Source organism: Epinephelus lanceolatus, chromosome 24 (genome assembly GCF_041903045.1).
Source record: "Epinephelus lanceolatus isolate andai-2023 chromosome 24, ASM4190304v1, whole genome shotgun sequence".
Lineage (NCBI taxonomy): Eukaryota > Metazoa > Chordata > Actinopteri > Perciformes > Serranidae > Epinephelus > Epinephelus lanceolatus.
This window is the reverse complement of record NC_135757.1, coordinates 5344757-5371766: the sequence shown is the minus strand read 5'-3', so window position 1 is coordinate 5371766 and position 27010 is coordinate 5344757. Positions and strand designations below refer to the sequence as shown.

The following is a 27010-nucleotide window of genomic DNA, read 5'->3' as shown; positions in this document are numbered from 1 at the left end:
GCTTTTAGTGCTTTTCACAATAATAGTAATAATTGTTGCTTGATGCTTTAAGTGTTGTGTTGTTGCAAATATTAAGAAAGAACAGTTTAGTTTAAGCCGATTTTCAACTTCGTTTTGTAAGTTTTTTAGATTTTGTCAATGCGCATTGACAAGTTGTTGTGTTTCTTAAGACAGTTTTTTCGCAAGGGTGTAGGTCTTGTTTCCAAATTTGTTGAAGACACATGAAATGGGAGGTTTGGGGGGTCAGAGCCAGGGAATTTTCAGCGTCTAACACTTAATTTCCTGTGTTATGGTGAAGTTTTATGCACCGTTTTGTGCCTTTTCTGCCTCAAGTTACTGTGGACATGTCTTTAATTTGATCTAAATAAAAGTTCTCTGCTACTGTCATGTTTTTAATGGGGTGGGGTTACAGTATACATGGTCCTTTTGCAATTAGCACAGGTCAGAAAGGTTCATTGTCGACTCATCTGTCGATTATTTATTCGATTAGTCGACTAATCATTTTATTGAAAAATGTGTTAAAATGTTGAAAAATGTCGGCCTGTCTCTCCCAAACCCCAAAATGATGTCATCTAATGTCTTGTTTCGTACTCACACCAAAGGGTTTTAGTGCACTGTCATGGGAGAGTGTGTAAAGCTCTGTAAAATATTTGAACGTAAGAAGCTGCAATAAGAGTATTTTGGGGTATTTTTGTAGTACTTTTCTATGAAAAATGATTAGTCATCGATTAGTCGACTAATCGTTGCAGTCATAGAAAATGCATGCAATTATTAATGATAAGATAATGTTAATGCATGAAAATATTTCACCTGTGGAGTCAGATTTTACGGAAGCGTATTGCATTCACTTGACAAATAAAAAAAATCTGTTTTTATTGAGTTTTTTTTTTCTGTTTTTCTGAGTATTTTTGTCTGAGTTCAGAGAGCAATAGAACAACAGACGCTTTCATTCCTTTCTTGAGAGCTCGATATAATGGAAGCAAACATGACCCGCTTGTTTAGTTTAATCCAGTTTCACTTTGTTTTGGGTTTGAGACACTGGGAGATACTCTTGTCTTTAAGTCATATAGATGGTGTTATCATCATCTATCATCATCATCATCATTATCATTATCATAGTTTGTCGACTTTACGCAGGCACCTTCCATTATATCGAGCTCTCAAGAAAGGAATGAAAGCATCTGTTGTTCTATTGCTCTCTTAACTCAGAAACAAATACTCAGAAAAACAAAAAAATTACCACGAAAAACAGAAAAAAATTACCACGAAAAACAGAAAAAATTACCACGAAAAACAGAAAAAAATAAAATACTCTGAAAAACAGAAAAAATTACTCAATAAAACAGATTTTTTTTTTTTTTTTTTTTTGTCAAGTGAATGCAATACGCTTCCGTAAGATTTAGATTAAGGCTCATGGTTTTCAATTTCTTGGTGCTTTTCACCGAAAAATACCCAGAAAGATTTAAAATTACGACATCATTTTAAGTAAGGATAGACCGATACATCGGCCGGCCGATATATCGGGCCGATATTTGAGTTTTTTACTTGTATCGGCATCGGCCGATACGCGCGTGGGTTCGCGGATTTATTTTTCCCTGGCACTTTTTTTCATTTGAAAGTATTTGGTTAAGTTGAACAAAGCTGTTGAATCCTACTGTGTACAGTAGTTGTTGTTTTATTTATGCTTCAACTTAAATATTTGTTCTACCTCAACTTTCCATCTTGTTTTAATATTTTTTACTGTTCAATAAATGTTTCTTATTTTAAACCTGAGACCTGTAATATTTGTTATCATTGTGTCATTTTTTTGATGTAAATTGAGGGAGCAAAAGCAGTATCGGCCCCAAATATCGGCTCAAGAAAATCGGCAGTCCATAATCGGTCATCGGCTAAGGGTGATGGAAAAAAATCGGTATCGGTATCGGCCCTAAAAAATCCATATCGGTCTATCACTAATTTTAAGATGATTTTGCCTCTTAGTGTCCACAAGTTGTTTTATTTCCAGCAGCAAGAAAACACTGTTTATAGTCAGCCATTTTGGAATTGGTGCAGGTCAGAAAGTGCTCCTGGTCAAAGAGATTAAAGAGTTATTATTGCTGTTTTGACTCCATAATAAGAGCATAAACACAGTGATTAGATCTGAAACCTCAGACTTCCTATCCCTCCACCTACAAAGGTGTAATAACTGATCTGTATTTGCACCTTCTCTCCTCTCATTTCTCAATGCAACCAGTGATAAATATAGTGATGAAATAAATGTGCTGCTGCCATCTGCTGGTTACTGTGAGTACATGAATGGGTACACGACAGAGCCAAAAATATGTGGCCCCCAGCATCAATATTTAGGTTGTTAGACTTGTCATTCTGTGGTGTTACACGTCATCCCAAAGGTGTTGCAGTGGGGTCATGGAGGACGTGTCGACTTTATCGTGTTGAAACAGGAAATAATCCTCACGTTTGTTCTTCAGAGCAGAACCCGACACGTCATGTAGCCTGTGACTGCAGTCTTTGTGCTGTTGTAAGATACACATTTCCCCTCAGGTATCAATAAAGCTTATCTTATTGTATCTATAGATCAGAAGTGTATATCTTTAAATTTAATTGCTGTGGTTTTGCCTTTATTTCAGGGTTCATTCAAACCAGAAAACATGAGCTCACAGTCTGATTATTGAGCTCCTGAGCATGTGTGCCTCCTCAGCAGTGTGTTACGGTTTAAGAACATACATCTGAGCGTGTGAACCGTGTGTGGGAAATAGACCGAAACACGATACACCAATTAACAGAGAGACAGTGACGCTGCTGCGCCTGAGAAAACACCGGCAGGAACGTTTGCTCCCATCATCCTGGGTCCTTCGGCGTGTTAGATGAGAAGAGGGTGGAGGTTTTCAGCAGTCTTGATTTTGTCCCTTACGCTGCACCATAGATGGAGGCTTTTATGTCTCAACAAAGAGGTTAAACCAGGCAAAGGAAGTGAAACCAGTTGATATACGGTTGTAAAAGTTGGTGGTCTGTGTGCAGCAAGTTGTAAAGATGCAACCAATCACTGTGTGATAGGTATGAAATCTGTGCATGTCCTCCTCACGATGTCGCCTTCATACCAAATATGGAGTTCTCTAATCAGCTTAAACACAACAAGAGTGCTTCAAACTGAATGCAGAGTGAGTTTCTCTGTCGAAGAAAGTCCCCTGATGGTCCTACAGGCCTGGAAAAATCTGGTTGCCATGGAGATTAGTTGAGGTTAGGGAGATTTAGACGCTCTGGTAATTTAGCACAGCTGCAGTTTATACACTCCCACTTTCTTTTTACCCCCGTTTGTCTCTCTGTCTTCCACAAATATGTGTCAGTGCTTTGTGGGGACGCAGCACTTTCTATCTGTCGTGCATGGCCATAAGTATGTGGACACCTGTGTGCACCTGTATGTCTGGTTGGGGGCTGTTTTTATGGTTTGATTAAGTGCAAATTCAGAGGAATCTGAAAAGAAATGGTTAAGATTTGGGAGTTTTTTTGAGAGTCAGAGGAGAAGTCATTATTTTCTTCAGCACTGTTTAGAAAGAAGGGAATGATGTCACTAACAGGTGACCCACCTTTGAAGTGGATGTATTTTCTTTTTGAATAGTAACTGGTGAATATTTGGGAACATAGGCTAACTGTTGAATATTTAAAGAAACCTTAAAATGTTAGCAACACACTCTCACTCCGACCTCGTCACATATCGACATTTGGTCATGGACTTTCCATGTCCAGATACGACGTCCAAGGTACCCTGGGTGTGTTGGTTGTTGACGTTCTGGGACGCCGTGTCAACTTCTGCCTGTTACATGCATTGTCTTCTTTCAAAATACACTTTCGTTTTCACAGAAGTTTACCGTTTTCCTCCAACAAAAACATGTGGTTAGGTTTAGGAAAATAGAACAGGGTTCGGCGTTATAACCTTGCGGGACGCGAAGGCTACTGTCCCGAGTGAAAGTCGGTGTTTGTTGCCCTGCTCAGACTTTCGCCACCTTAACTTTCGTTCTCGTTAGGGATGTCTGGATCACATTTTTTTTTGCATCCGATCCGATACAGAGTCCTTTATTTTGAAACCGAGTCCGATACCGAGTCCTTTATTTTGAAACTTAGTCCGATACCCAGTCCTTTATTTTGAAACCGAGTCCGATACCAAATCCTTTATTTTGAAACTGAGTCCAATACCAAGTCCTTTATTTTGAAACTGAGTCCGATACCCATTCCTTTATTTTGAAACCGAGTCCGATACCCAGTCCTTTATTTTGAAACCAAGTCCGATACGAGTCCTTTATTTTGAAACCGAGTCCAATACCCAGTCCTTTATTTTTAAAACGAGTCCGATACCGAGTCCTTTATTTTGATACTGAGTCCAATACCAAGTCCTTTATTTTGAAACTGAGTCTGATACCCAGTCCTTTATTTTTAAAACGAGTCCGATACCAGTCCTTTATTTTGAAACCGAGTCCAATACCAAGTCCTTTATTTTGATACTGAGTCCAATACCAAGTCCCTTATTTTGAAACTGAGTCTGATACCCAGTCCTTTATTTTAAAACGAGTCCGATACCAGTCCTTTATTTTGAAACCGAGTCCAATACCAAGTCCTTTATTTTGAAACTGAGTCCGATACCAAGTCCTTTATTTTGAAACTGAGTCTGATACCCAGTCCTTTATTTTGAAACCGAGTCCGATACAAGTCCTTTATTTTGAAACCGAGTCCAATACCCAGTCCTTTATTTTTAAAACGAGTCCAATACCCAGTCCTTTATTTTGAAACAGAGTGCGATACCACGTCATTTATTTTGAAACCGAGTCCGATACCGAGTCCTTTATTTTGAAACCGAGTCCGATACCAAGTCCTTTATTGTGAAACCAAGTCCGATACCAAGTCCTTTATTTTGATACTGAGTCCGATCCGATACTTTGCAAAGCATTAAGAAAGAAGAAAAAAAAGATTGCATCCAAGTTGTCCCATAAGGTTTGTTTATCTTGGCTGTGATCTTTTTGGCTTCATTGTGGTCCTGGGGACATTTCTATTTCCTTTTCAAAGCCTCCGCCAATGTCGGTTGGTTCTGTGGCTTTTTAATTGCTGCCTCGAACTCGGCACGCTGTGATGGATGTTTCCTTTCCAGATGCCGTATCAAATTGGTTGTGTTGAAATGAGCTCTGTCTTTTCCCCCATCGCGAAAACTAGACTTGCACATTTGGCATGTGGCTGTTGCGCTGCCTTCGCCTTCCAATGTATAAAAGCTCCATATTGCTGACATTTTGCTACCGTTACTAGCTGCCCATCTGAACTCGCCCGTCTGCCCAACATAAACACACTCATTTACGGCAGGCCCTGTCAACGTTGGGCAGGCGGCGGAGTGACGTTCAGACAGATAACTTGTTGTTTTGGCATGGACAGCCAGCATGCTAACGGCAGCGTAAATTTAGCAGTTTGGAAGTATCAGCATTGGAACATGGCAACAACAACATTGGCATTGGAAAGCGGAGGCAACAATGAACAACATAGATGAAAAACCTAGCCATTTTTGTTTCCTCCGATCTTTTATTACCGATTCCAATTTTGTAAAAATAACGTGATCAGCGCCGATACATGATTTGAGGATCGGATCGGACATCCCTAGTTCTTGTCCTGGTGCGTTTCCACCTGAAGGATGCCTTTTTTCATCAGTGTCTGACGCCACAAGTCACTGCCCAAGCGCTGGATTTCGATAATTTCGGAGTGAGACCGGGTTGGATGTGGCGGCCCATCCCCTGGGCCAGAACAGTCAAGCTAGGGGAAACACAGGCGTTCAGTTAGAAGTTTCATACCATTGTCATGTCTGTGCGTTGGATATGAAGCTCCCGTTAGCATCTGGCTAACTTAGCTTAGCATAAAGACTGGAAACCTGCGCCTCTGCAGCCACTTGCGGCTCTTTAGCCCCTATCCAGTGGCTCCATGTGGCTTTGACAAAAAATTACATGGAAATGAGTAACATTTATTTATTTATTTTAGATTTTAATTGTCATTTATCATTTTTGCAGGCCTAAAAAATGATCTCATTCTCGGGTAGTGAAAATGTGTAGCCCATACCACCACATACATAAAAATGTTTTAACATTTCGTCAACTAAAATGTACGTCTACAGCCTGGTGCCTTGTCCTCTGAATTTTGCCAAACCTCAACAGCAGTGACTTGTCTTGAATTTAAACAAATGTAAAAGTCTTGGAGACGAATTACGTTCGACCAAAATAAAATGTCCAGTGAAATTTAAGGACTCAGTAACCGAAGCAGACGCACAGCAGAAGATGCAGGACGGGAGAAAGTGCAGTGAATGTCCCAAACTGGTGCTGTATAAACGTTTAAGGAGGAAACAGACTCCGCAGTCCCGCCGGAGCTTTAACGTGCAGCTGTAGCACTGGAATGTATATGCATATGTATGTGTGAGTGTGCATAATACTCCAGATGGAAAGCACCAGGTGCCTTCATCAACTGGCGTTCACTGGCTCACTGAAGCATAATGCTGTGGTGTGTTTACTTGCCCTACCCGTGGCCCTGTGCAGGTCAGAGCAGCTGACAGCTGATGGTGATGAAAAGTGTTGGAAACACAGAGGGAGGGTTAACATGTATGTGGGAGCGTCTGCAGGGCATTTATGGTGATATATTGACTGAAAGACCTGAGATATCTGTCGAAAATGATGCTTAACTTCTCTAAGATAATAAGAATTATGATTTTTCATGTCAAAAACATCCACATTATTTCAAAGGGAAAGTCATAAACTGCACATTTCTGAAAGAAAGAAATCTCATGGCACAATCAGCTCAGCAGGAAAAAAAGAAAGGAAAGTAGACAGGAAGTCTAGTTTTCCCCCAAATGCACGCTCTGTAATTGCTTTTGGTAATTACCGCAAGACTGTGACATATGTGCTTTTCTTTTATTATTTGCAAGCAAGTTTCTGGACTTTTGTTTTAATTTTCATGCTTTGTTTGTGCATGGAAATACCTCTCCTGTGCTGTCAAGTCGAGCAGAAAATCATTCTCAACTGGGTTTTGTGCACTTCTGTCCCAAATTTTAACCCCGTGCATCCAAATATTGTTACGTATGTATCTGCAAGAACAGTAGTTTCTAATAAACAGTGTTCCTTCATGAAGAGCACACCTCAAAGACGTCCTTTATAACTATTATTAATTCCTGTTGCTTGCATTTAAGCACACCCATTTCGAATGTTATCCATTCAGCAGCTCCAGCATCCACAGTCAGACACACACAGCTGTTTAATCACAGCTGAATTACAGCCAAGCAACTTGTGCTAATGGCCGACGCTGCTCCGGGGTGAGTGTTTTGCAGAGTAGTGAAACATCCTGGCACCAACTGTTGATGTTGGCGTTAAATAACCCAGCAATAGCCCAATCTCATACGGCTCAGACGGCATTGAGAATAATTATAAACACGTCGGCTCTCAGCTTCCTATCTGAGAACATTTTAAAAGCCCCGTCTTGTCTCTGCAACAACAATAAAAACATTTCTGTATTGTTTTTATGATCAAAGATCTATTTTTTTTTTTCGCTTGTCTCTGTCTAGGAAAAAAGGTGATGAACATTTTACATCATAGTTTTGTTAACAAAATCAACACTATATCAGCCCATTAAAAGCTCGTTATGAGATGTCATTAGGAGCAGTTTTGTTAAATTTAACTTTTTTAGGTTTAGGCACAAAGACTTCTTGATGTGACGATACCTGACACGAACAAAACAAACTCATGTACGTTAGTTAAAATGACTCAACCTTGACTTTTGGTTACACACCGGACCTGAAGTGTCCTGGGTGAAAATCCTGTGTTTGTTTGACCAGTCGTCCCCAGCCACCTCCTGTCATTGCCCTTCCTGCTCTTTATACCAACTCTAGAGCCCCTTTTACTCTGCCAGATTTTCGGCGAATGTTGGGCCGTTTTGCCGGTAAGCTGCGAGCGTTTAGACACACAGAGCCGGATTGGCGAGTTGATCCAAGGTGCCCAATTTTCCGCCTCGTAGGGTAGACATATTGGTGGAACATTTTTGGTGTAAACAGAACGAAGCAGCCTTGCGCCACGGGAGGGGCTGTTGAAGACTTGTGGGAGGAGCTGTTGATGACGCCGCACGTGCGAGCCACTGGCGGTGGATAAACAGGAAACAGCTGATAGCAGGAATTAGCGAGCAGCTAGTAGCAAGAGGGAAACACAAACCTGACAGACACTGTAAAGATGAGCAACTGGGGAGACAAGGAATTGCGCGCCCTCCTTGCCCTCGCAAACGAAGAGGCCATTAACCGTCAGATGACGGGGACGGTGAAGAACGGGCCGACTTATGAGAGAATCGCCGAAGGACTGACCAGCCGCGGCTTCCCTCCTACGTCACTGTTTACGTCACACGCTGAGCTACACATTTTGTTACTTGCTCACGCCCCCCATTGCCCCGAAAAAGGCGCATTCTGTATAAACAAAAGTAGGTAGGCGGCATTTTGCTGCACTCCCTGATTTTGTTTTTATACTGCCAATGCTGAAAAAAGACTGATTGGGCTTTCCTGCAAATTTGCACAATTCCTGTTTAAAAAGGGCTTATGTCACTTCCTCTTTTGCCTCCATCACGTCATAGATACTACAGCCATTAGAGGTCCCCGCCTAACAATAAACAGCCAGCCATTTAATGGGCTGATAACGGCCTTCAGTGCCCTTGAACAAGGCACTGAAGGCAAACTGCTCAGATGCCTATCCTGTTTGACGTCTCTCCATTTAATACATGTATACTGTAGGTCCTGTTTGTGCATGTGTGTGTGTATTTTGGGCCTGTGTGTGTATGACAGCAGAGTTAAAGAATTGAATTTCCCCTTGAGGAAGAATATATTTTTCTTCTTCTTCATAATGCCCATTTAATGGAGTGATAGCATTGAAAGGGGTGTTAGAAAATGATTCATCCATACATTCACTTATAAATGTCACCAAATTTACTGAAACCCAGATACAGTCAGTTTATAGTAGACGAGCGTTTGCAGACATGTAAAAAGTACAGTTCTCAAAAAAATATAAATCTGTTTCCATCAAACTGCTGGTCGTATAGTGGTGCAAGATAAAAGATAATTCACTAATAATTTAAGTGCTTAATGTCCCAGATAATAGGAAGATCAAGTGTGAAGCATCCATTTTAAAACAAGTCAAGATTCACTTGATCAGGCTGTCAAGATGCTTTAAAGGACAGCTGATCCACTGTCTGCGTCGACCTCTGTGACAGCTGGTTTTCACACACTCCCCAAAACATCCAATCTATTTCCCAACATGAAGAATTAGCTCCTCTTCTCCTGCGCAGTGTCCGGCCGAATTGGCACATACGCTGACAGCAGTAGCGATGTTGTATGAATGCACAGATTATCAAAATGTGGCAGTTTCCAACCCTCCAAATGTCATGCAGCGTGGGTGTGGGAGGTCTGAGGGCTGGAATGTGCAACAGCTGGATGTCCTAGCTTGGCAGTTGAGGCGGGTAGCTGGATGATGGGGGCACACAGGGCCATGTGGAGGAGGAGGAGGAGGCCTGGGAGAAGAAGGGTGTGTTGGTGGAAGTGGGGGGGGGGGGGATCCCTCGTTCCCTTATCGCCCATCTGTGAGAACCTGGAAGTGGTACATTTTCCGAGGATTTTCTCCGATGAGGCAATGGAGTCGGCCCCCCGGGAGTGGAGCTTCGATCCAATCAGATACGCCCTGACTTACCCAGCTGCTGTCTTTCATTCATGCCTCACACACCCCTGCTGCTCCTCTCTCTCTCTTCCCCACGCTTTATTAAAATACATCACAGAGTTTATGGCGCTGTCGCTGCACGCAGTATCACTTCTGACTGTTTTGGGTTTTCCACAAGCCAATAAATCAGACAAACGTGCCGGTAACTGAACACCACGTTTTTCCAAAGCTCCTGTTTCCTTTTTGTTGTTGTCAGAAACAACAAATGAAATCACTGCTCCTCTGCTGCAGGTCAGCATCAGCTTGATTTTCCCTCTGTCTTATCTCAACCTGCAGCTGCTTTGTCCATTATTCCACTTTTTCCTTGTGACCTCCTAATATGAAGCCGCGTGCACTTGTTCACCCTCATCTCAAGTCAGTTTTAGCTGCATGAAAATAGAGCCGCAACAATTACAATTAGTCCAGAATTACACAAAGATGGAAAGTAAGTCTGAATAACGCTCATTAGTTTATGTGTTTTCGACCCTGGTGACCTCTTGCAGGGTCCTGAGCCACAGCTAGGAAACCACAGCTGCTTTCTTCCCACTCACTTTGGTTAGAATTACTTTTATTTGCATCCTCACCAATGAAATCTAACCACTCTGTTGCCCCATTAAAGGATACGTTTCCAACTGGTGTCTATTTCCCCATGTGTTTGTGTCCTGATGACTGATGGGAACAACAGTGTTTGATCTGGTTGAGTTCTGGTCAAACCCACCCGACTCCATTTAAATAAACAACAAACAACAAAATGAAACTCACAGAAACCATCTTGGTTTCTCTTTCCACTGTTGCAACAATCACCAACTCTGGTTTGGTTGAAATAAACCTTAAATTCACCAGTTAGATGTGGAAATACGCTGCCCATATACTAGGCTTGTCACGATACCAGAATTTCATTAGTCGATACCAATACCAGTGAATTTCCACGATTCTCAATACTCATTTAATACCACGATAAAAATAAAAAAACAGAACTCATTTTTTCCTAAATTCACTACTTTATTAAAACTGTTTCAAACTTTAACTCTAAGGCCTCATTTACACCACAAGCGATGTATTTGTGTATTCACACCAAAACCGAACAGACGCGTTGCGCAGCGGCCGCTGCTGTCCTGTCAAAATACAAACCACACCTGAACAGTTGGTGGCGGTAGTGCACTGTGTTTGCAAATCTCCAATAAACCTCAAAGAAGAAGAAGTGAGTTTGGACCCAAAGCCCAGGGTGGATAGGTTTGTGTGCCAGTGATTATTCCAACGCTTGAAGAATTAATATTTAGCACTACAAATGTGTAAGTACATGAAACATGTGTCTGTCAGGTCTCGCTTAGTCAAGGGCGAGACGTCTACGGTGGCTGAGAGAGGTCACAACACATGCAAACTCGTGTTTTTTGTTGAATACTGCGACCATTTGCTCGCGACTAGCGCAAAAAACCGGCATCTCTTCTATTTTCAAGCTTGCTCGCGAAAGCAGTGCGACTTGAGCACGTAGAACGGATGTGGTGTGAATGCTTTAACCTGTTAACATGCTTGCCGAAATGAAAACGCGAGTAAACAGCAACTGTTCGCGAGTGCTACTGGAAAAGATGATTTGAGAACAGGCGTTCTTCTTCGGCGCTCGTCCTCGGCACGTATACTGCACCCGTCAGTTCCGACAGGAATCGACATGGCCCGCTTAGGGCAAAGTTGTACTTACGGTACCGGAAAAAAAACAAAACAGGTATCGACATATTTTTTATGGTTGGCATCGACTTGGTACCGAAGTATCGGTTCTCATGACAACCCTTCTTTATACACGCTAAAATTTCTATTTGTTCCAATGGGGTCTGGTGAAATTGGCAATAGCGATTTTGGGGCCGTGTCTGGTTAATCTCTGTAGGGATCCTTTCCATGGTGTTGTCACACACTTAAAAAACCGATCTGAGCCTGTCAGTGGCAAAAGCAAGCACTTTTAGTGGACGTCAACTGACCGTGCACAGTTGCCCCAGTTGGTTACATTGCAGCCTGTTTCGCCACAGCCAGCTGCAGCGCTCTCTCTCAATACTGGACCAGTGTCGGATATTGTTGTGTGCGTTTGTCACCTATAGACACAAAAGCATGTGAAAATAGGGTCCAGCTTGAAAAATACTGAACTTACCCTTTAAGGGGAGTCTGGTGGGTTTGGTGATAGCGATTTCCAGCTGTTTCTGGTAAAACAAAAAGGATTTTCACTTTAACAAAAAGGTTTATCTCTGTTGGGATCCTTTCCATAATGCTGTCAGACACCTATAATAACAATCTGAGCCTGTCAGTGACAAACAGTGTTAATTTTGGCAGCTCCTTTAGAGTCAATCTTAGTCTTTAGACGAAAATGCTAATTAGTTTTTCTCACATTTTAGTCGTTTTTATGCTTCATAGTTTTAGTCGATGACACCTAAAATGAAAACATTATACCACTGGTTGTGGTTAGCAGCTAACAAGCTGAGCTAGCTGCTAACAAAGCTAGCACTGCTAAATTATAGCTCACAACTCATACTGATGGCTGACACAAAACATCCTGGTGCCGACTATTTACTGGAGTTTACATCCTGTCGGCACTCCGATCTCATACCGCTCATTGGCATTATGTTGTGTTCGCACGAAGTGTTTAAATATTTAGTGTTAACTCGCGTATATGCGCGAATAACTTATTGTTAGCATTATACATGCGTGAAATATCATTGAATCTGTGAATGAACTTTTGCCGTTACGTCTTCGGTGTCATATGTCCCGATTGGATCTCAGTTCTGATTGGCTATCGCGGCGCAAATTGGTCACTGAAATTCAGATTTTTCAACCCTCGAAATTGGCTATTCGCTTTATTCGTGCCGCTTAATTTGCGTATTTCACGCCATGTGCATCATTCAGTCATCCTCTCGAAAATGAAACATACATTTTATCATCAGAGATCTGTATGTAGCTCATTAACATCTTGTCTTTGTCATGGAAAAGAGGTCATTGTTGAACATTTGTCATCATAGTTTTTGTTTAGTTGTTGTTCCCACGAGTCACTCAGACACACAACATTGGAAAATATGTTCCAGGTTGGAAAGTCCCGAGCTTACCCTCTAAGACATGGGATGTTAAGGTTAAACATTGCTCTTTAAACCCGCAGTGAATTTCTCTCTCTTTCTGAAATGCTTGCTGATGACTGAGGAGGCTGCATCTCAGCATTTTGCCTCTGAACTTGCCCATTTCGATACGCATGGCAGCTTGGAATTCCAGCCCTGAGCACAACGTGAAGTAAACCTGTCTATTATGGCCTAAATATATTTTAAAAACTCCATATTTTACTGAGGTTATTTCCGTGCAGAACGGGCGTGTCGTTGTGGTAACACGAAGGCTCGCATGCTTTTTCACCAGGCTGCAGAAAAAGGTCTTAGGGGACACACTCATCAGCTCGCACAGGGCAGGGGAGGAGTGTGTGTTGGGGCAACTTTTAGTAACCAATGACATCCATCACCAGTGCACAAGCCTGCCTCCATACTCTGGGTCCCCCCCTGCCCATGTAAGTGCTTTTTCATGAGTTTGCATGCACTGGGAGATCTGGAGGGAGGGTCTCTGAGTGCAAGCAGGGTTTTTATGTCTTGGTTTTCATTCAGTGGATGCTCAGTGGCCCTTGAACAGCTTGGATTTAACTGTTGACCGGCTGGCTAACAGGTGGTGCTTGGGGGAACAGTGAGAGCGCTGTGTGGAGTGCTGCTGCTGCACGCTGAGACACTTGCAGGACTGTTGCAGGAGCCAGCAGCATGTTGAGGCTCCAGACGTGGTTGCTTCTCCTGGTCCTCTCTGCGGGGAGCTTGGATGCCTGGTTGTGGTTTGCAGTCCCAAAGACCACCACAGAGGCCCCAGTGCAGATGAACGTAACGGGGACGACGCCAGCAGCAACGACAGGTGCCAACACGACAGTCAATGGCACGCAGGCGAAGGAAGAGGAGGAGGATGACAACTTATCCGGGGTTGGGGAAGAAATCATCACCGTGGCCACAGGAACCCGTAAGTCTGTCGAGGCGTGGGACGTGACCCCGACCGCCAGGACTACTACTAACGGAGGCCTGACAGAGAAGGTGGAGAGCGCTAACCCTAACATGACGGGTAATACAAACAGGTTCAGAGGGGTTAGGGTGGAGGAGGGATCTGGGATCGGGGTAGGGTCTGGGTCAGGATCTGATCTTGGGTCAGATTTAGTGTTCAGAGGTGATAAAGTCCTCGCTATCAATGTAACCGGGATCATAGGTGATGTTTCTAAGATCAATGAGACTGTTGACAGTGTTTTGGATTCCATGGTAACCCCCCCTGATAGTCGCATCAATGGTTCTGCCCCACCTTGTCTCCCTGTGCCTTCTGATTGGCCCATTTGCTCTGGCAAACGCCCAAAATATTTCACGCTGCCCAACTATTTCAACCACACATCTGTGGAGGAGGTGGGGGCGGTCCTACAGGAGTGGGCGTGGCTCACGAGGGCAAAGTGTCACCACAGCGCAGAATGGTTCCTCTGCCTCCTGCTGGCACCGAGGTGCCCGTCACCCGCCGCGCCCTCGCACCTGCCCTGTCGCAGCTTCTGCCAGGTGCTGCAGGACAGCTGCTGGGCGTCTCTGGAAAACGGGCGTCTCCCGGTGGAGTGTCGCCTCCTGCCTGAAAGAACGCAGGAGCCCGGGCGTCCTGCGTGCGCGTCAGTTAGTAACCTGAAAGGTAACCCCGGCGGGTTAGAATGTATCCTGTGTGATGATACATTTTGAACCCGATGTCACGTCACTTGTTGTCGATGTTTGAGCGTTGGTCTGTGTGTGTTTGTGCTGCGTTTGTTTTTGGTAACGCACGTGTCCAAGAGCATCATCGCTGTTTTGGATCTCATGATTCGCTTTAAACATGATTTTGCATATTTTAGCCATTTTAATGCATCACAAGTACTTTACATAGGTATGGAGGCCCATTTCTGCCACTGTGACAGTGAAACAAAAAAATCCTATAAAACATTACAGTGAGACACTTTCGAAATAATGACCAAGTATCTCAAAATAATAAGTTAGAATCCCACATTAATGCCTACCTAGTATCTAAAAATAATTACTTAGTGTGTCAAAATGATTTAGTTTAAAACCAAAAATACCAAAATAATAGCAATCTTTCTTAAAATAATGACTGAGCATCTAAAAATGACCAACTTACTGACTTTTAGTTTGTCAAAATAATGAATCAATATCTCAGATTAATAAAAAAAACTCTTAAAATATGACTTAATATCTTAAAAATGACTTGAGTTAATGAGAAACTTTCTCAAAAGTAGACTTAGTATCTCAAAATATTAACAAACATTCTTAAAAATAATGACTGAGGTTGTCAAGATCATGACTTCAAAAAATTAGAAAATGTTCTCAAAATATGACTTTCCATCTAAAAAATTCACTTATAATAAAAACTAATAATAAAAATAAAAATAAAAATAATCACTTTTAGTTTCTCAAAATACTGACTTAGTATCTGTAACCGTGATGTAGTCTATCAAAGTAATGACAAACCTACTTAAAATAATGACTAAGCACATCAAAATTATGACTTGGTATCTTTAAATAATTGGAAACTTTACAGAAACGCTATACAGAAACATGGATACTCTCGATGAAGAGGAGATTATAATTTTATGTCTTTTAAGATCTCGGCAGAGGAAAAGGCGTCGTCTCTGCCGCCATTGGAGATGGTATGTGCGGCCCGACCTCACCTTCACAGTCTCTAGAGGTCTACTTTGCATGAGCGCCTCTAGTGTTCATGTCAATATTGCATCTCATGCACGTCACCTCGCGTCAAAGTGAGTGGCCTACGCACCAAACGACCGCAAAATACGCATGGCAGCCATGATGCGTACGCGCATGCACAGGCGTTGTCTGCAGCAAGTATACTTCTCTTATAAGAAACTTACCAAAATAATGACTTTTCCTTTCTAAAAATGAAGAGTTAGTAACTCAAAATACTGACTTAGTATCTAAACTACTGACTTACTTGAAATAATGAGAAACTTACTCAAACTAATGACTCAGCATCTCAAAATTATGACTCAGCATCTCAAAATAATACAAAACTTTCTCAAAATATGACTTAGTTTCTTGAAATAATGGGTTAATATCTCAAAATATTGACTTTGGGATCTGTAATTATGATGTAGTATCTCAAAATAATTGAAACTCTGTCAAAATATGACTTAGCATCTAAAGAAATTACTTAAGAAACTTCCTAAAATAATAATCTCGAATTAATGAAAAAATCTTTAAAATGACTTAGAATCTTGAGTTAATGAGAAACTTTCTCAAAATATGACTCAGTATCTTAAAAAATGACCATCTAAAAATTGACTCATTGTCTTGTAATGAGAAAAATACTTTCCAAAATAAGGACTTCTGGTTATTCAAAATATTAACTTAGTATCTAAACTGCTAATTTACTTGAAGTAATGAGAAACTTACTCAAACTAATGACTCAGCATCTCAAAATTATGACTCAGCATTCCAAAATTATATGAAACTTTCTCAAAACATGACTTAGTCTCTTGAAATAATGGGTTAATATCTCAAAATATTGACTTGGTATCGATGATTATGATGTAGTATCTCAAAATAATGATAAACCTACTCAAAATAATGACTAAGCATCTCAAAATTATGACTCAGCGTCCCAAAATAATAGGAAACTTTCTCAAAATATGACTCAGTTTCTCAAAATTATGAGGTCATATCTCAAAATATTGACTTAGTAGTATCTCAAAATAATGACCTAGTATCCAAACTACTAACTTACTTGAAGTAATGAGTAACTTACTCAAACTGACTAAGCATCTCAAAATAATACGAAACTTTCTCAAAATATGACTCAGTTTCTCAAAATAATGAGTTAATATCTCAAAATATTGACTTAGTATCTTTAATTATGATGTAGTATCTCATAATAATGAGAAACTTACTCAAACTAGTGACTAAGCATCTCAAAATTATGACTCAGCGTCCCAAAATAATACGAAACTTTCTCAAAATATGACTCAGTTTCTCAAAATTATGAGGTCATATCTCAAAATATTGACTTATTATCTTTCATTATGATGTAGTATCTCATAATAATGAGAAACTTACTCAAACTAATGACTAAGCATCTCAAAAATAATACGAAACCTTCTCAAAATATGACTTAGTTTTTAAAAATAATGAGTTAATATCTCAAAATATTGACTTTGTATCTTTAGTTATGATGTCATATATTAAAAATAAATGGAAACTTTCTCAAAATATGACTTAGTTTCTAAAAATAACGAGTTAATATCTCAAAATATGACTAAGCATCTAAAGAAATTACTTAGTGTATTAAGAAACTTCCCAAAATAATAATCTCGAATTAATGAAAAACTCTTAAAATATGACTTAATATCTTTAAAATGACCATCTAAAAATTGACTTATTGACTTACTTATTGAAATTAAAAAAATACTTTCCCAAATAAGGACTTCTAGTTTCTCAACTACTAACTTCCCTTAAGTAATGAGAAACTTTATGAAACTAATCACTCAGCATCTCAAAATTATGACTCAGCATCTCAAAATAATGAGGAAGTTTCTCAAATGAATGAGTTAACATCTGAAAATATTGACTTAGTATCTTTAATTATGATGTCGTATCTCAAAATAATTGGAAACTTTCTAAAAAAACAAAAAAAAAAACAACTTAGTATCTTGAAAAAATAAGACACTTCTCAAAATAACGACTTAGTTTTTTAAAATAATGAGTTAATATCAAAATATTGACTTAGTATCTTTAATCATGATGTAGTTTCTCAAAATAATTGGAAACTTTCTAAAAAAAAAACTGACTTAGTATCTTGAAAAAATAAGAAACTTCCCAAAATAACGACTTAGTTTTTTAAAATAACGAGTTAATAGCTCAAAATATTGACTTAAAAAAAACAAAAAAAACAACTTAGTATCTTGAAAAAATAAGAAACTTCTCAAAATAACGACTTAATTTTTTTAAAATAACGAGTTAATATCTCAAAATATTGACTTAGTATCTTTAATCATGATGTAGTTTCTCAAAATAATTGGAAACTTTCTAAAAAAAAACGACTTAGTATCTTGAAAAAATAAGAAACTTCTCAAAATAACGACTTAGTTTTTTAAAATAACGAGTTAGTTTCTCAAAATATTGACCTTGTATCAAAAGAAACTAATTATAACTCATTATTTCAAGAAAGTTTCTCATTGTAGTAACTTTAAGGATTATTTTTGTCAGAAATCAACCTGCAGGGACTTAAATTGGATCAGATATTATCTTTTTTACTCCACGCAGTATTTGTCCCTGTCAAGACCTGCAGCCTACATTACCCACAATGCAACTCCAGTGCTGACAGTTCAGTTGGAGATGTAGGTGTGTAGTGCTAGTGGCCTCTAATGTAGCTCCGAGCTGACAGTCTGCAGCAGAGATAAGGAACAGGCTGTGACCAGCCATGACTGCTGGCGTTCGCCTTAAAGCCATCCATCACAGCAAACATCCTGCCTGTTTTCATTGGTGTCAGAGTTTTTTTGTCGCATTCGTAGGTGCAGACTGATTTGATCAATCAGTGAAAGCAGACATGATGTTTACGGTGATGAACGCTCCGACTCTGCCGCGTTTCAAGTCTCTGCAGGTCGAGCTTCCAAGACATGCATTAAACCAAAAGATGCCTGGAGGGCGCAGAATGGGTGCCAATAATGTAAAGTATAACAAATCTGCGATTAACAGGCTGAAACATGCAAAACCAGCGGTGTGATCAGTGCAGCCGTTGTTGCTACTCTCACTTTCTGTTTGCTGCACATGACGGCGAATGCATGACACAGCACATGAGTTCACGTCACTGTCCCAGGCTGCATGTGATTGTCCTGTCGTCTGCACAGTGCAGAGCTGCATCTGCAAGAGCACCGTTTGCTCAGCAACACTGACAGCAACGTTACATGTTCTTTGTCGCCTTTAATGGTTAAAACCGAAGGTAAAGACCAAATTAACTTTTATTTTAAATGCATCCAAGTCTATTCTGGTTGGTTGAAACACATAAACACAAATGGTATACGCAGTTTAGGAGCCCCAAGTGTAAACCTTTAAGGAAATGCTCCAGAGGCCCACGTCCAGCGTTTAAGTGGTGTCATAAATTGTGCAGTATGGGGAGCATATACTTCTTTCAGGGGGTCAGCAGTTTGAACTTTGCTCCTTAAAAACCATCTTTATCCTATGTTTTCCCTCAGGAATATTTAATGTAAATGTTGTGGGCTGTAAGTGGCAGAGTTTTGTTACTTTCCATGTGCCGCAAGTTGTTTGGGTAGCCTTTAAACTCAGACGTGAACCACACATACACTAAGTGTGGGTCGAATCAGTTTTACTGTTACATCTGCAGTACTTGATGTTGTGCAGAGTTATAAGTATCAAGATGAAGTGAAAGTGGCTTCCTAAATGGACACTTTTTACAGTGTGCAGTGCAGGATATGAGACGTAAATGTGCTTGTCGTCAGGCTGATTTTATTGGGTGTGAATTTCTGCACACCTGCACTGGCCACCCCAGGAAAGGGGGAGAAATAGTGCGCTTGAGCTAATTATTTTCAGCAGACATGGACTATAACAGCATGTGGACATTGTGTTTTAGCAGGGAGTCCAAGATAGATGCAGAAGGAGCTCTTAATTTAAATTTTTGATAGAATTTTAACACATTTCTAGGGGTTAAAGGTGCTCAGACACTCATAAAACTTGGCACATACATGAGACATGATGAAAACTGATATCTGAACATGCTTGGGTTTGGGAAATGGGCTCGATAGCGCCACCCTGAGAGTTTTCTAGGCCACAGTCCCCTCACTGTAAAGAGAAACTATGGCTGGTACGTCATCCATCTGCGCCATTACTTGCTCACCTGGAAGTTGCAATCCCTCCGCAATTTCCTTCCGTGCAGCGTCTTTTTCTCGCAGTCATGATAGCAGCTGGAGGAAACATCAAATAAACAAGGCTTCTGCCACAGCTCCACCAAACTTTCCTCTTTCTGGGAGTTCCACAGACTTCTTTTTGTTCGTTTTACCTCCATGGCAAGCAATCATTTGTTTGGGTTTAGCACCAGTGTCCATTGCGTCATTTCGTTGATTAGTAGACGTTAGTGTTGCACGGTATACTGGTACTAAAATAGTACCGCGGTACTAGAGTATTCCAAACGGTACTATACTGCATTTGGAAAATTCCGGTACTTTGAAATTGATTCAATTCATTAATTTAGTTAATTTATTTTACTCATTTATGCACACAAACGCCTTTCTTGTTCCTATTGGAGCACAGATTGCACAAGTGGTGTGTATGACAACACCTGTATCAACATTCGCAGCTGGCGCACGTGAAAAAAGGCAAGAGAAAGTCTGCCTCGCAAAGGGAGACAACACGAGACAACACAAACTTGGTGGAACATTTGAGTTACCAAACCGTGATGTCCGTACCGAGGTACTTACTGAACCATGATTTTTTTGGTACCGTTACACCCCTACTATTTATTGTTCTAAAGGTTTGTATCCAAAAGGACTTTTCCTTAGGAAAAGTACCAAAGGGTATCGAAAAGTATCGAAATTCATATTGGTATTGGTACTGAAACAAAGATTTTGGTATCGTGACAGCACTAGTAGACGTAGATCATAGATCGATAGTCATCCTAAATTTCTGACACCGTCAGAATTTTATCTCAGGTTATCTTTGGTCGCAAGACGACAACAACGGCCGTCCTTGAACCTGTCTCACAGTGCGACGTAAGACCACCGCTTTAGAGCCACGACCAAAGATATTGCCACGTTTCTCCCACGATGGCCATCTTTCGCCTGGGACAGCCCAAAGTCGCACAGTGTATACCGGCCATTAGGCCATCACAAGCTGATGACGTGCACCCCCAACTCGAGGTCATTCAGTCTCAGGTGGCCCTAAACCTCTTTTTAAATGCAAATATTAGGGCACTACAATGGCATAAATAGTCATACAAGTATGAAGTTTGGCAAGGAGTATCCTGTCATATACGGAGAAGGTAGCATAATAAGATTCTGGGGCTTGCTGCCATGTATTTTTCAAAATATCACAAACAACATCCCCAAAAAAAGCAACAAAATGACTGTCTGTTTGAAAAATTCCCATCAAAAATGATTAATTTCCATCACTTTGTGTTTAATATCCCAGCTTCTCTTGTACATAAAAAACTTCCCAACAGGGCTGAAAATTAACACTCGCCAAGCGCTAAATGCGGATAGATTTTCCATTTGTTTGTACCAAAATAGTCATGTAATAAATTATATATATGTAATAGATATTTGATGGTGTCAAATAGCAGACTGGCGCTCTGTTTGTTGTGTGTCGCATATGTATGCTTTCCCCGCTGCATCATCAAGGAACCTGTAGGCCTACTTGGAGGACTCGCGCGCCTAGATGCGTGATCTGCTGTTAGTCGCAAGCAAGCTATCACCGCAGGCGTCATGTGGCGACATTTACCAGGTGTAGGTAAACCAGCGACAAAACAAAAAAAACAGACAAGGACGAAGCTGAAGCTGTAACGTTACAGAAAGAAAGAAAGTTTTGTGAGGCTGGCTTCACTACGATGCTGAGGGTGCAGTAATGAGCTGTAACGTATGTCGGCAATATGCTAAAGAAAAAAAACGTAACAACTTGTTTGTCATCGGTAACAAAACGATGAAGCTGGAGAACACTCCTGACCATGAACGCAGCAAGTGTCACGTAGCCTGCGTGGCTGTGTCCCACCTGCCGTGACGGCACTCACGGACTCTGCTTTAAGCTTGTATTCAACAAAATACTGTATTATCTCAATGAAAAGTACTGAAACAAATGTGTATGTGACAGAAAAAGGCAGTTCATTATTTTGGCTGCTTCCCAAGTTGATAAGCTTTAATTTGAGCCCGTGTTGACCTTCCTATCTTGAAAACTGCACTTGCTTTGGCCTGAATTTGTCACCATACCTCGGAAAACCGAATTTGCCAGCAATGTGAACCCAGAAATGTTGAGTTCCCCAAAGTTGTATGTAAGAAATGTACAGAATGGGTCCCCAGCATTTAGAAACTACTAGATACTAACTTAAATATGTTGGGAAATTTGCATAATCACGGATATAATCACAGATATAAGCTATATTTCAGGAAGTGCTTGGACGATTTAGACACTAGTGGAGTGTTTTGGAGGTTACCAAACTGCCCTGAGTTGGGTGTGCTCAATACCAGCTTGTGATGGCCCACGGTTCAGGCTAGCAGGAAATAATAATGGAAGAAACGGTAGCAGAAAACATCATGAGGGCTGGACCTGGCAGTCGCAAAACTACCATGTCACGTCTGTATTGCAGTGAATTGTGGGCAATTAAGGCAGTGAAGTCTGCATCCAAAGCTGGAAGTCTACAGAAAGTCCGCCTTAGGCCCCTTGTGGACTGGAGGGATTGTGGATTTGGACAGCCCTCAGCACCCTCAGCACTCCCAGACTTCAAGGAATGCGCCCGCTAAGTCCGCGAGTCTGCAAGTGTGGTGAAGTCTGGACATTTGGGTTCAGCCATTTTGAATTCACTGTGCAGTTTTAGTGTATTTTTGCCACTTACATGGCTCAAACTTTAACAAACGCCTGATCCACTTCTTCTATTAATGTTCCTGGACAACTGAATCGATGGTTTCCTACACGCAGCACAAGTCTGGTTGAACAATAATCACTGCATTGCTCCCATCACATCCTACACTTGCATGCCGGTCACGCATTTCTGTCCTGGGTTATCTCCTTGTCATCATATCTTCCAGTTTCTGATCAGCTGGCGTCGAATTCTGTGTGGATTTAGAGGCGAATGCTATTTAAGAGGGAGGGGGGGCAAACAATCGGGCCATCTGTGGTGGGGAGGATGGGGAGAGGATGGCATTTATGATCCTGGCTGTGGGTGGGAAAACGGTCTGCTCCAGAAGAAAGAGTGTGGCGATTGTGCACTCGGTTTGGGAGAAAGGGCGTCGGTGTCGCGGCGAGTAACAAGAGAACCCTTGTGAGCGGGGTGAGACTGGGCGGCTTGGAGTCTCTGCCAGAGGTCAGAGGGCACGGCCAGCCGCCTACCCTCTCAAACCAGTAACACTTGATGGGTGGTAATGAAGTGCTCAGCCGAGCATTAGAAGATGAGCAGAGACAGAGAGGGGGACAAAGTGTGAGAGGGACTTTTATGAACGCGGGAATTACCCCCTCTTTCACTTCTTCAACAACAGTTTAATAGTTTTAAGCTGCGTTTAAGGCTAATTTACAATTATACGCCATTAATCCAAATCCTTCCTGTACGTGTGCCTAAAATTAGCTCGTTTTTTTTTTACCAGTTAGTGCTGAGCTGGTTGTCGTAGCAACAGCAACAGAGGTTGAAAACACAGTGAGAAAAAACAAGAAGCGAAGCGTAAAGGAAAAATTAACCAAAGTCACTTTTTGGTCATGGGAGTACCCCGAGCAGTTGGGGTGCTCAGGAGCACCTTGATGGTGCCCAGGACGCGAACTGGCACTTCTCCAGCTTCCAGCCCACACTCCATATTTGGCTTGGACGGGGACTTCAACTGGGACCCTTCGGTTTCCACCCAAGTCCCTAAGGACTGATCTACTGCCGCCCCCTCAGTGTTTTTACCAGATTTAAGAGACCTCTGTGGATAATTCAGCTCCCAGTAAAAACCTCCTGAGCAATGAACACTGAAGGAATTTTAAGCAGAAGTTTCAGCTTGTTGTAATCTGCAATCCTCACCACTAGATGGCACTAAATCCTCCACATTGAACCTCTGAGATGCCGACTAGACTAGACTGCTTCATAACTAGTTAAAAACTCCTTGTAGTTGTGTTTTGGTGTCGTTGGTGTTCACACCTGATATGTACTGTAGCGGAGTGCACATGAACCGTACTCAAGAGTAGGGCTGTAGTCAGCCAAAGAAAATCTTGGTCGACTTAAGTCGCACATAATCTTCACCTAATCGATTAGTCGTGGGAGAAAAAAAATCTGCACGTTATTTTTACTTCTGTGGTGGTGTGTCTGTGTCACTCTGCAGTTACACCTCCAAAACACTGGTCGGCGGTGGAGGACTGTGTTAAGTGCTGTAAAGTTTAGTTCAAATCAAACTTTATTTATATAGTTGATTCAAAACACACATTAAACACACAGTAAACACACATTAAACATGGCTTAATAGAGACAGTTTCAAACACAAGTACACAAATCAGCTTCACTATAACTCGCAGCATTCACAGACAAACACTTGTCTTTATCTGGACACATTTTCCCCACAAATACAACATGCTAATGTTATTAGCACAAGCCTATGGCATTTTACATTGTATAAATTAGCCTAGCGTCTAGCGACCTTTTTCTCTTCTCATATAAAGCCAGGGACAACATTAAACAAAGGTGACGGCACATAATGTGGCTCCATTACAGCTCACAAGGTTCACTGACAAAACAACTGTCTGATACTAAACACGTTTTCCAAACAAATACAACATGCTAACATAATTAGCGCCAGCCTATGGCATTTTACATTGTATAATTTAGCCTGGCGACGAGCAGAGATTTCCTCTGCTCATATGAAGCCGGACTCGGGGGTTTTTTCGGACCTAATTGTATTGCGGAGTTTTGCACAGCGGCGACCGGATCTTTGCTCTCAAACCACAAAAAAATGCGATGGCACAACAGTCTCCTTCAGTACATTATTCTATGCTTCCTTTTGATTTTCACATTGGCTAGTCATCCTGTTTAATTTGTTTTCTGATTAAATCGGAACCGTTGAAACAAGTTGTAGGAAGCCTCTGCAAGTAATTGGTTGCTGGCAGACATTCTGTGCCGTGCACTGTAGAGCCGATGCACTGCTGGTTCTGCCGGCCTGAATGGAATATAATGTCTATAGCCTTACTGTTGTGTACAGCCTTTATAGACTGAGCTGAGTAGTGATGCGCGGGTTGACCCGTAACCCACGGGACCTGCAAATGGACCTGCGGGTCAGGCAGCAGTGATCGTCTGTTAAATCGGTCTGTAAATGATATTTTGACATTATTGGCTATTACTGTCATGGCATCCGAAGATACTGATGCGTTGAGCAGGTGACAGTCCGCGGTCGTTTTCAAAACACACTTGTGTCACGCACAAAAGAAACTTGTTGAAACTTTAAACAATAATTTATTGTACAAAACGGGGGAAACAAACGTTGACAAAAACGGTTCCATAATTCATATTAAATTCAAAAGATAACGAAAAAACAGCTACAAGTTAGAGGGAATAGTAATAAAGTGGTAAAACTTGGCATTGATCCACAGCCAGACGGATGCGCTCAAGCGTGCCGTGCGCACAAGCTCCGTTGGTAGGATACTATATTTTCACATTTTTAACAATGCAATTTAAAAGTTGTGATTTTTATTGATAACCTACATTTACCAACAACAAAAAGACTATATTTAGCACCAAAAAAAAATGTTTAAAAAAAAGTAAATAAAAAAACGAATATCGAATACCAAATTTTCATAACGAATACCTACCCATAGAAACGAATATTCGAATATCCGAATATTTGGGTACAGCCCTAGAAAGCTGTTGATGTAGCACTTTTCTCCTTATGAAAGTAACACGATTATTCGACTATTGGTCGGCATAGCGACCAAATAATCGACTAGTCAACCAGGAGACTACAGCCCGACTCAAGACCACCTTTTCAAGGCACAGGTGTTACACCAGTCAAATGAACTGGACTCTGTGGTCAAGTGTGCTCTGATCCAGGCACTGCTTGCCCCCTTAGACAGAACCAGGCTATCTGTTTTCCCTTGTTGTCAGTCTCTATGCTAAGCTAAGCTAACCTATGAATTATCCCACCTAACTTTGCTTAAAACATTTTTTTTGGGCCTGGTGGGGATTCCCGCTGTACAATTATAGTGGGAACACTGCTGCAGAACTCAGAGTTTGTCCCACACCACAGGCTAAAAATCAGCGTCTGCTGCTTCAGATTTTGACCATTCTCTTTCAGTCTGTCCCTCGTGAGTCCCCCAACCAATTTTAGCTTGAAAAGCATTTTTATAAGATGGTCCCAAAGAAATAAAGTCTTTAAAATAAAAGTAAAACATGCACACATTCCACTAGCTGCTTACAGTTGATGTTATCTGTTACGACTTGCATTTCTCCACTCGGCTCAAATACATTCCTCGCACAGTAACATTTAATTTGGACCGCGGCCAAGAAATGATTTCAAATCTCCAGAAAATGGATGGGAATGAAAAAGAACTCGCCACTGATCCCCCATCAGTCAGCCTTAATTAGCTCTCAGCTCTCAGTTTATTCAAACATGGATTAGGGTCTGACTGAGGAGGCTGCAGATGTCACAGCTGTGTCGCCTCCGTTTGAAGTGTGAACTGATGCCACTCTGCTCCTCAGACGAGTCCAGTTGGTTCGCTCCCAGGAGGGTCAGACTACAGCTGGGGGTGTTAATGGTTGAAGCCACTGGTTTAACTGGCGTGTTCGGCGTCAGAACGACTCTGTTTCTTGACTTATTTTAAAACCGTAGCGGCCTGAATGCGTCAGATTCCTTATAGTGTATCATTACACATTAAATTAGCTTTGTTATTGCAGTCTTTGCTTTCCCAAATAAGGCCTGCAGCTTTCAGATGGAGGTAAAGGTCTGGTTGAAGCATACTTTGATAATGGTGTAATGTTCTTCTGCATGCTCACACAGAATTTCATGTTTTTATGTAATTACAGACGAGGAATGAGAAGGGTTTGTGCATACAGATATTTTAGCTTGCAGCGGACCTTGACGTCCTCTAAAAATACCAATACTGCAGCGCTGATTCAAATAGCAATCCAGAGCTTTTACTGTTTTAAATTAGCAATTTCTATCCCACTTGCATGTTTCTGGCCTTATTCTGTAAAATGACATGCACTTAATGACAAATAAGTTGCAGTTTGGCACTTGAATTTACCCAGTCGGCTCTCAGGTTTAGTCATCACAAGTGTTTGAAAAGGGACTCCTGCCTGCACAGACGTGAAACTGCTAATTTGGAGATTTGGCAGCATGCACTGAGGCCTGAGCTGTTTATATTCTGCACCCTATAAAGGGTCATGCAGCAAAAGAAACCACATCTTTGTCTTTGTTTTCAGTTTTGTTTTCGTGGCCAGCGTGCATACAAGTATTTACATGCAACTCTGTCTCCTATAAATTACTTGTGTATGCAGCAAATTTTGGAACAGCAAATAGGTTTTGT

General features: G+C 41.3%; 1 protein-coding gene across 8 annotated transcripts in view; it reads left to right on the top strand.

Annotated features, from left to right (window-relative positions):
• LOC117249899 (collagen alpha-1(XVIII) chain-like) overlaps nt 1–27010 on the top strand; it is a 70829-nt gene that overhangs the window by 13511 nt on the left and 30308 nt on the right. For 4 of the 8 annotated variants that reach the window (XM_033615716.2, XM_078166018.1, XM_033615718.2 and 1 more), the window contains exon 1: nt 13889–14444. The exons of 1 other annotated variant lie outside the window; for it this stretch is intronic. In XM_033615716.2, the coding sequence (XP_033471607.2) occupies nt 14036–14444 (409 nt within the window). In that variant the 5' untranslated portion in view covers nt 13889–14035. Of the gene's footprint in view, nt 1–13254; nt 13848–13887; nt 14445–27010 lie in introns of those variants that run through there. 3 more of the 8 variants (XM_033615720.2, XM_033615717.2, XM_033615714.2) reach the window with 3 other exon arrangements.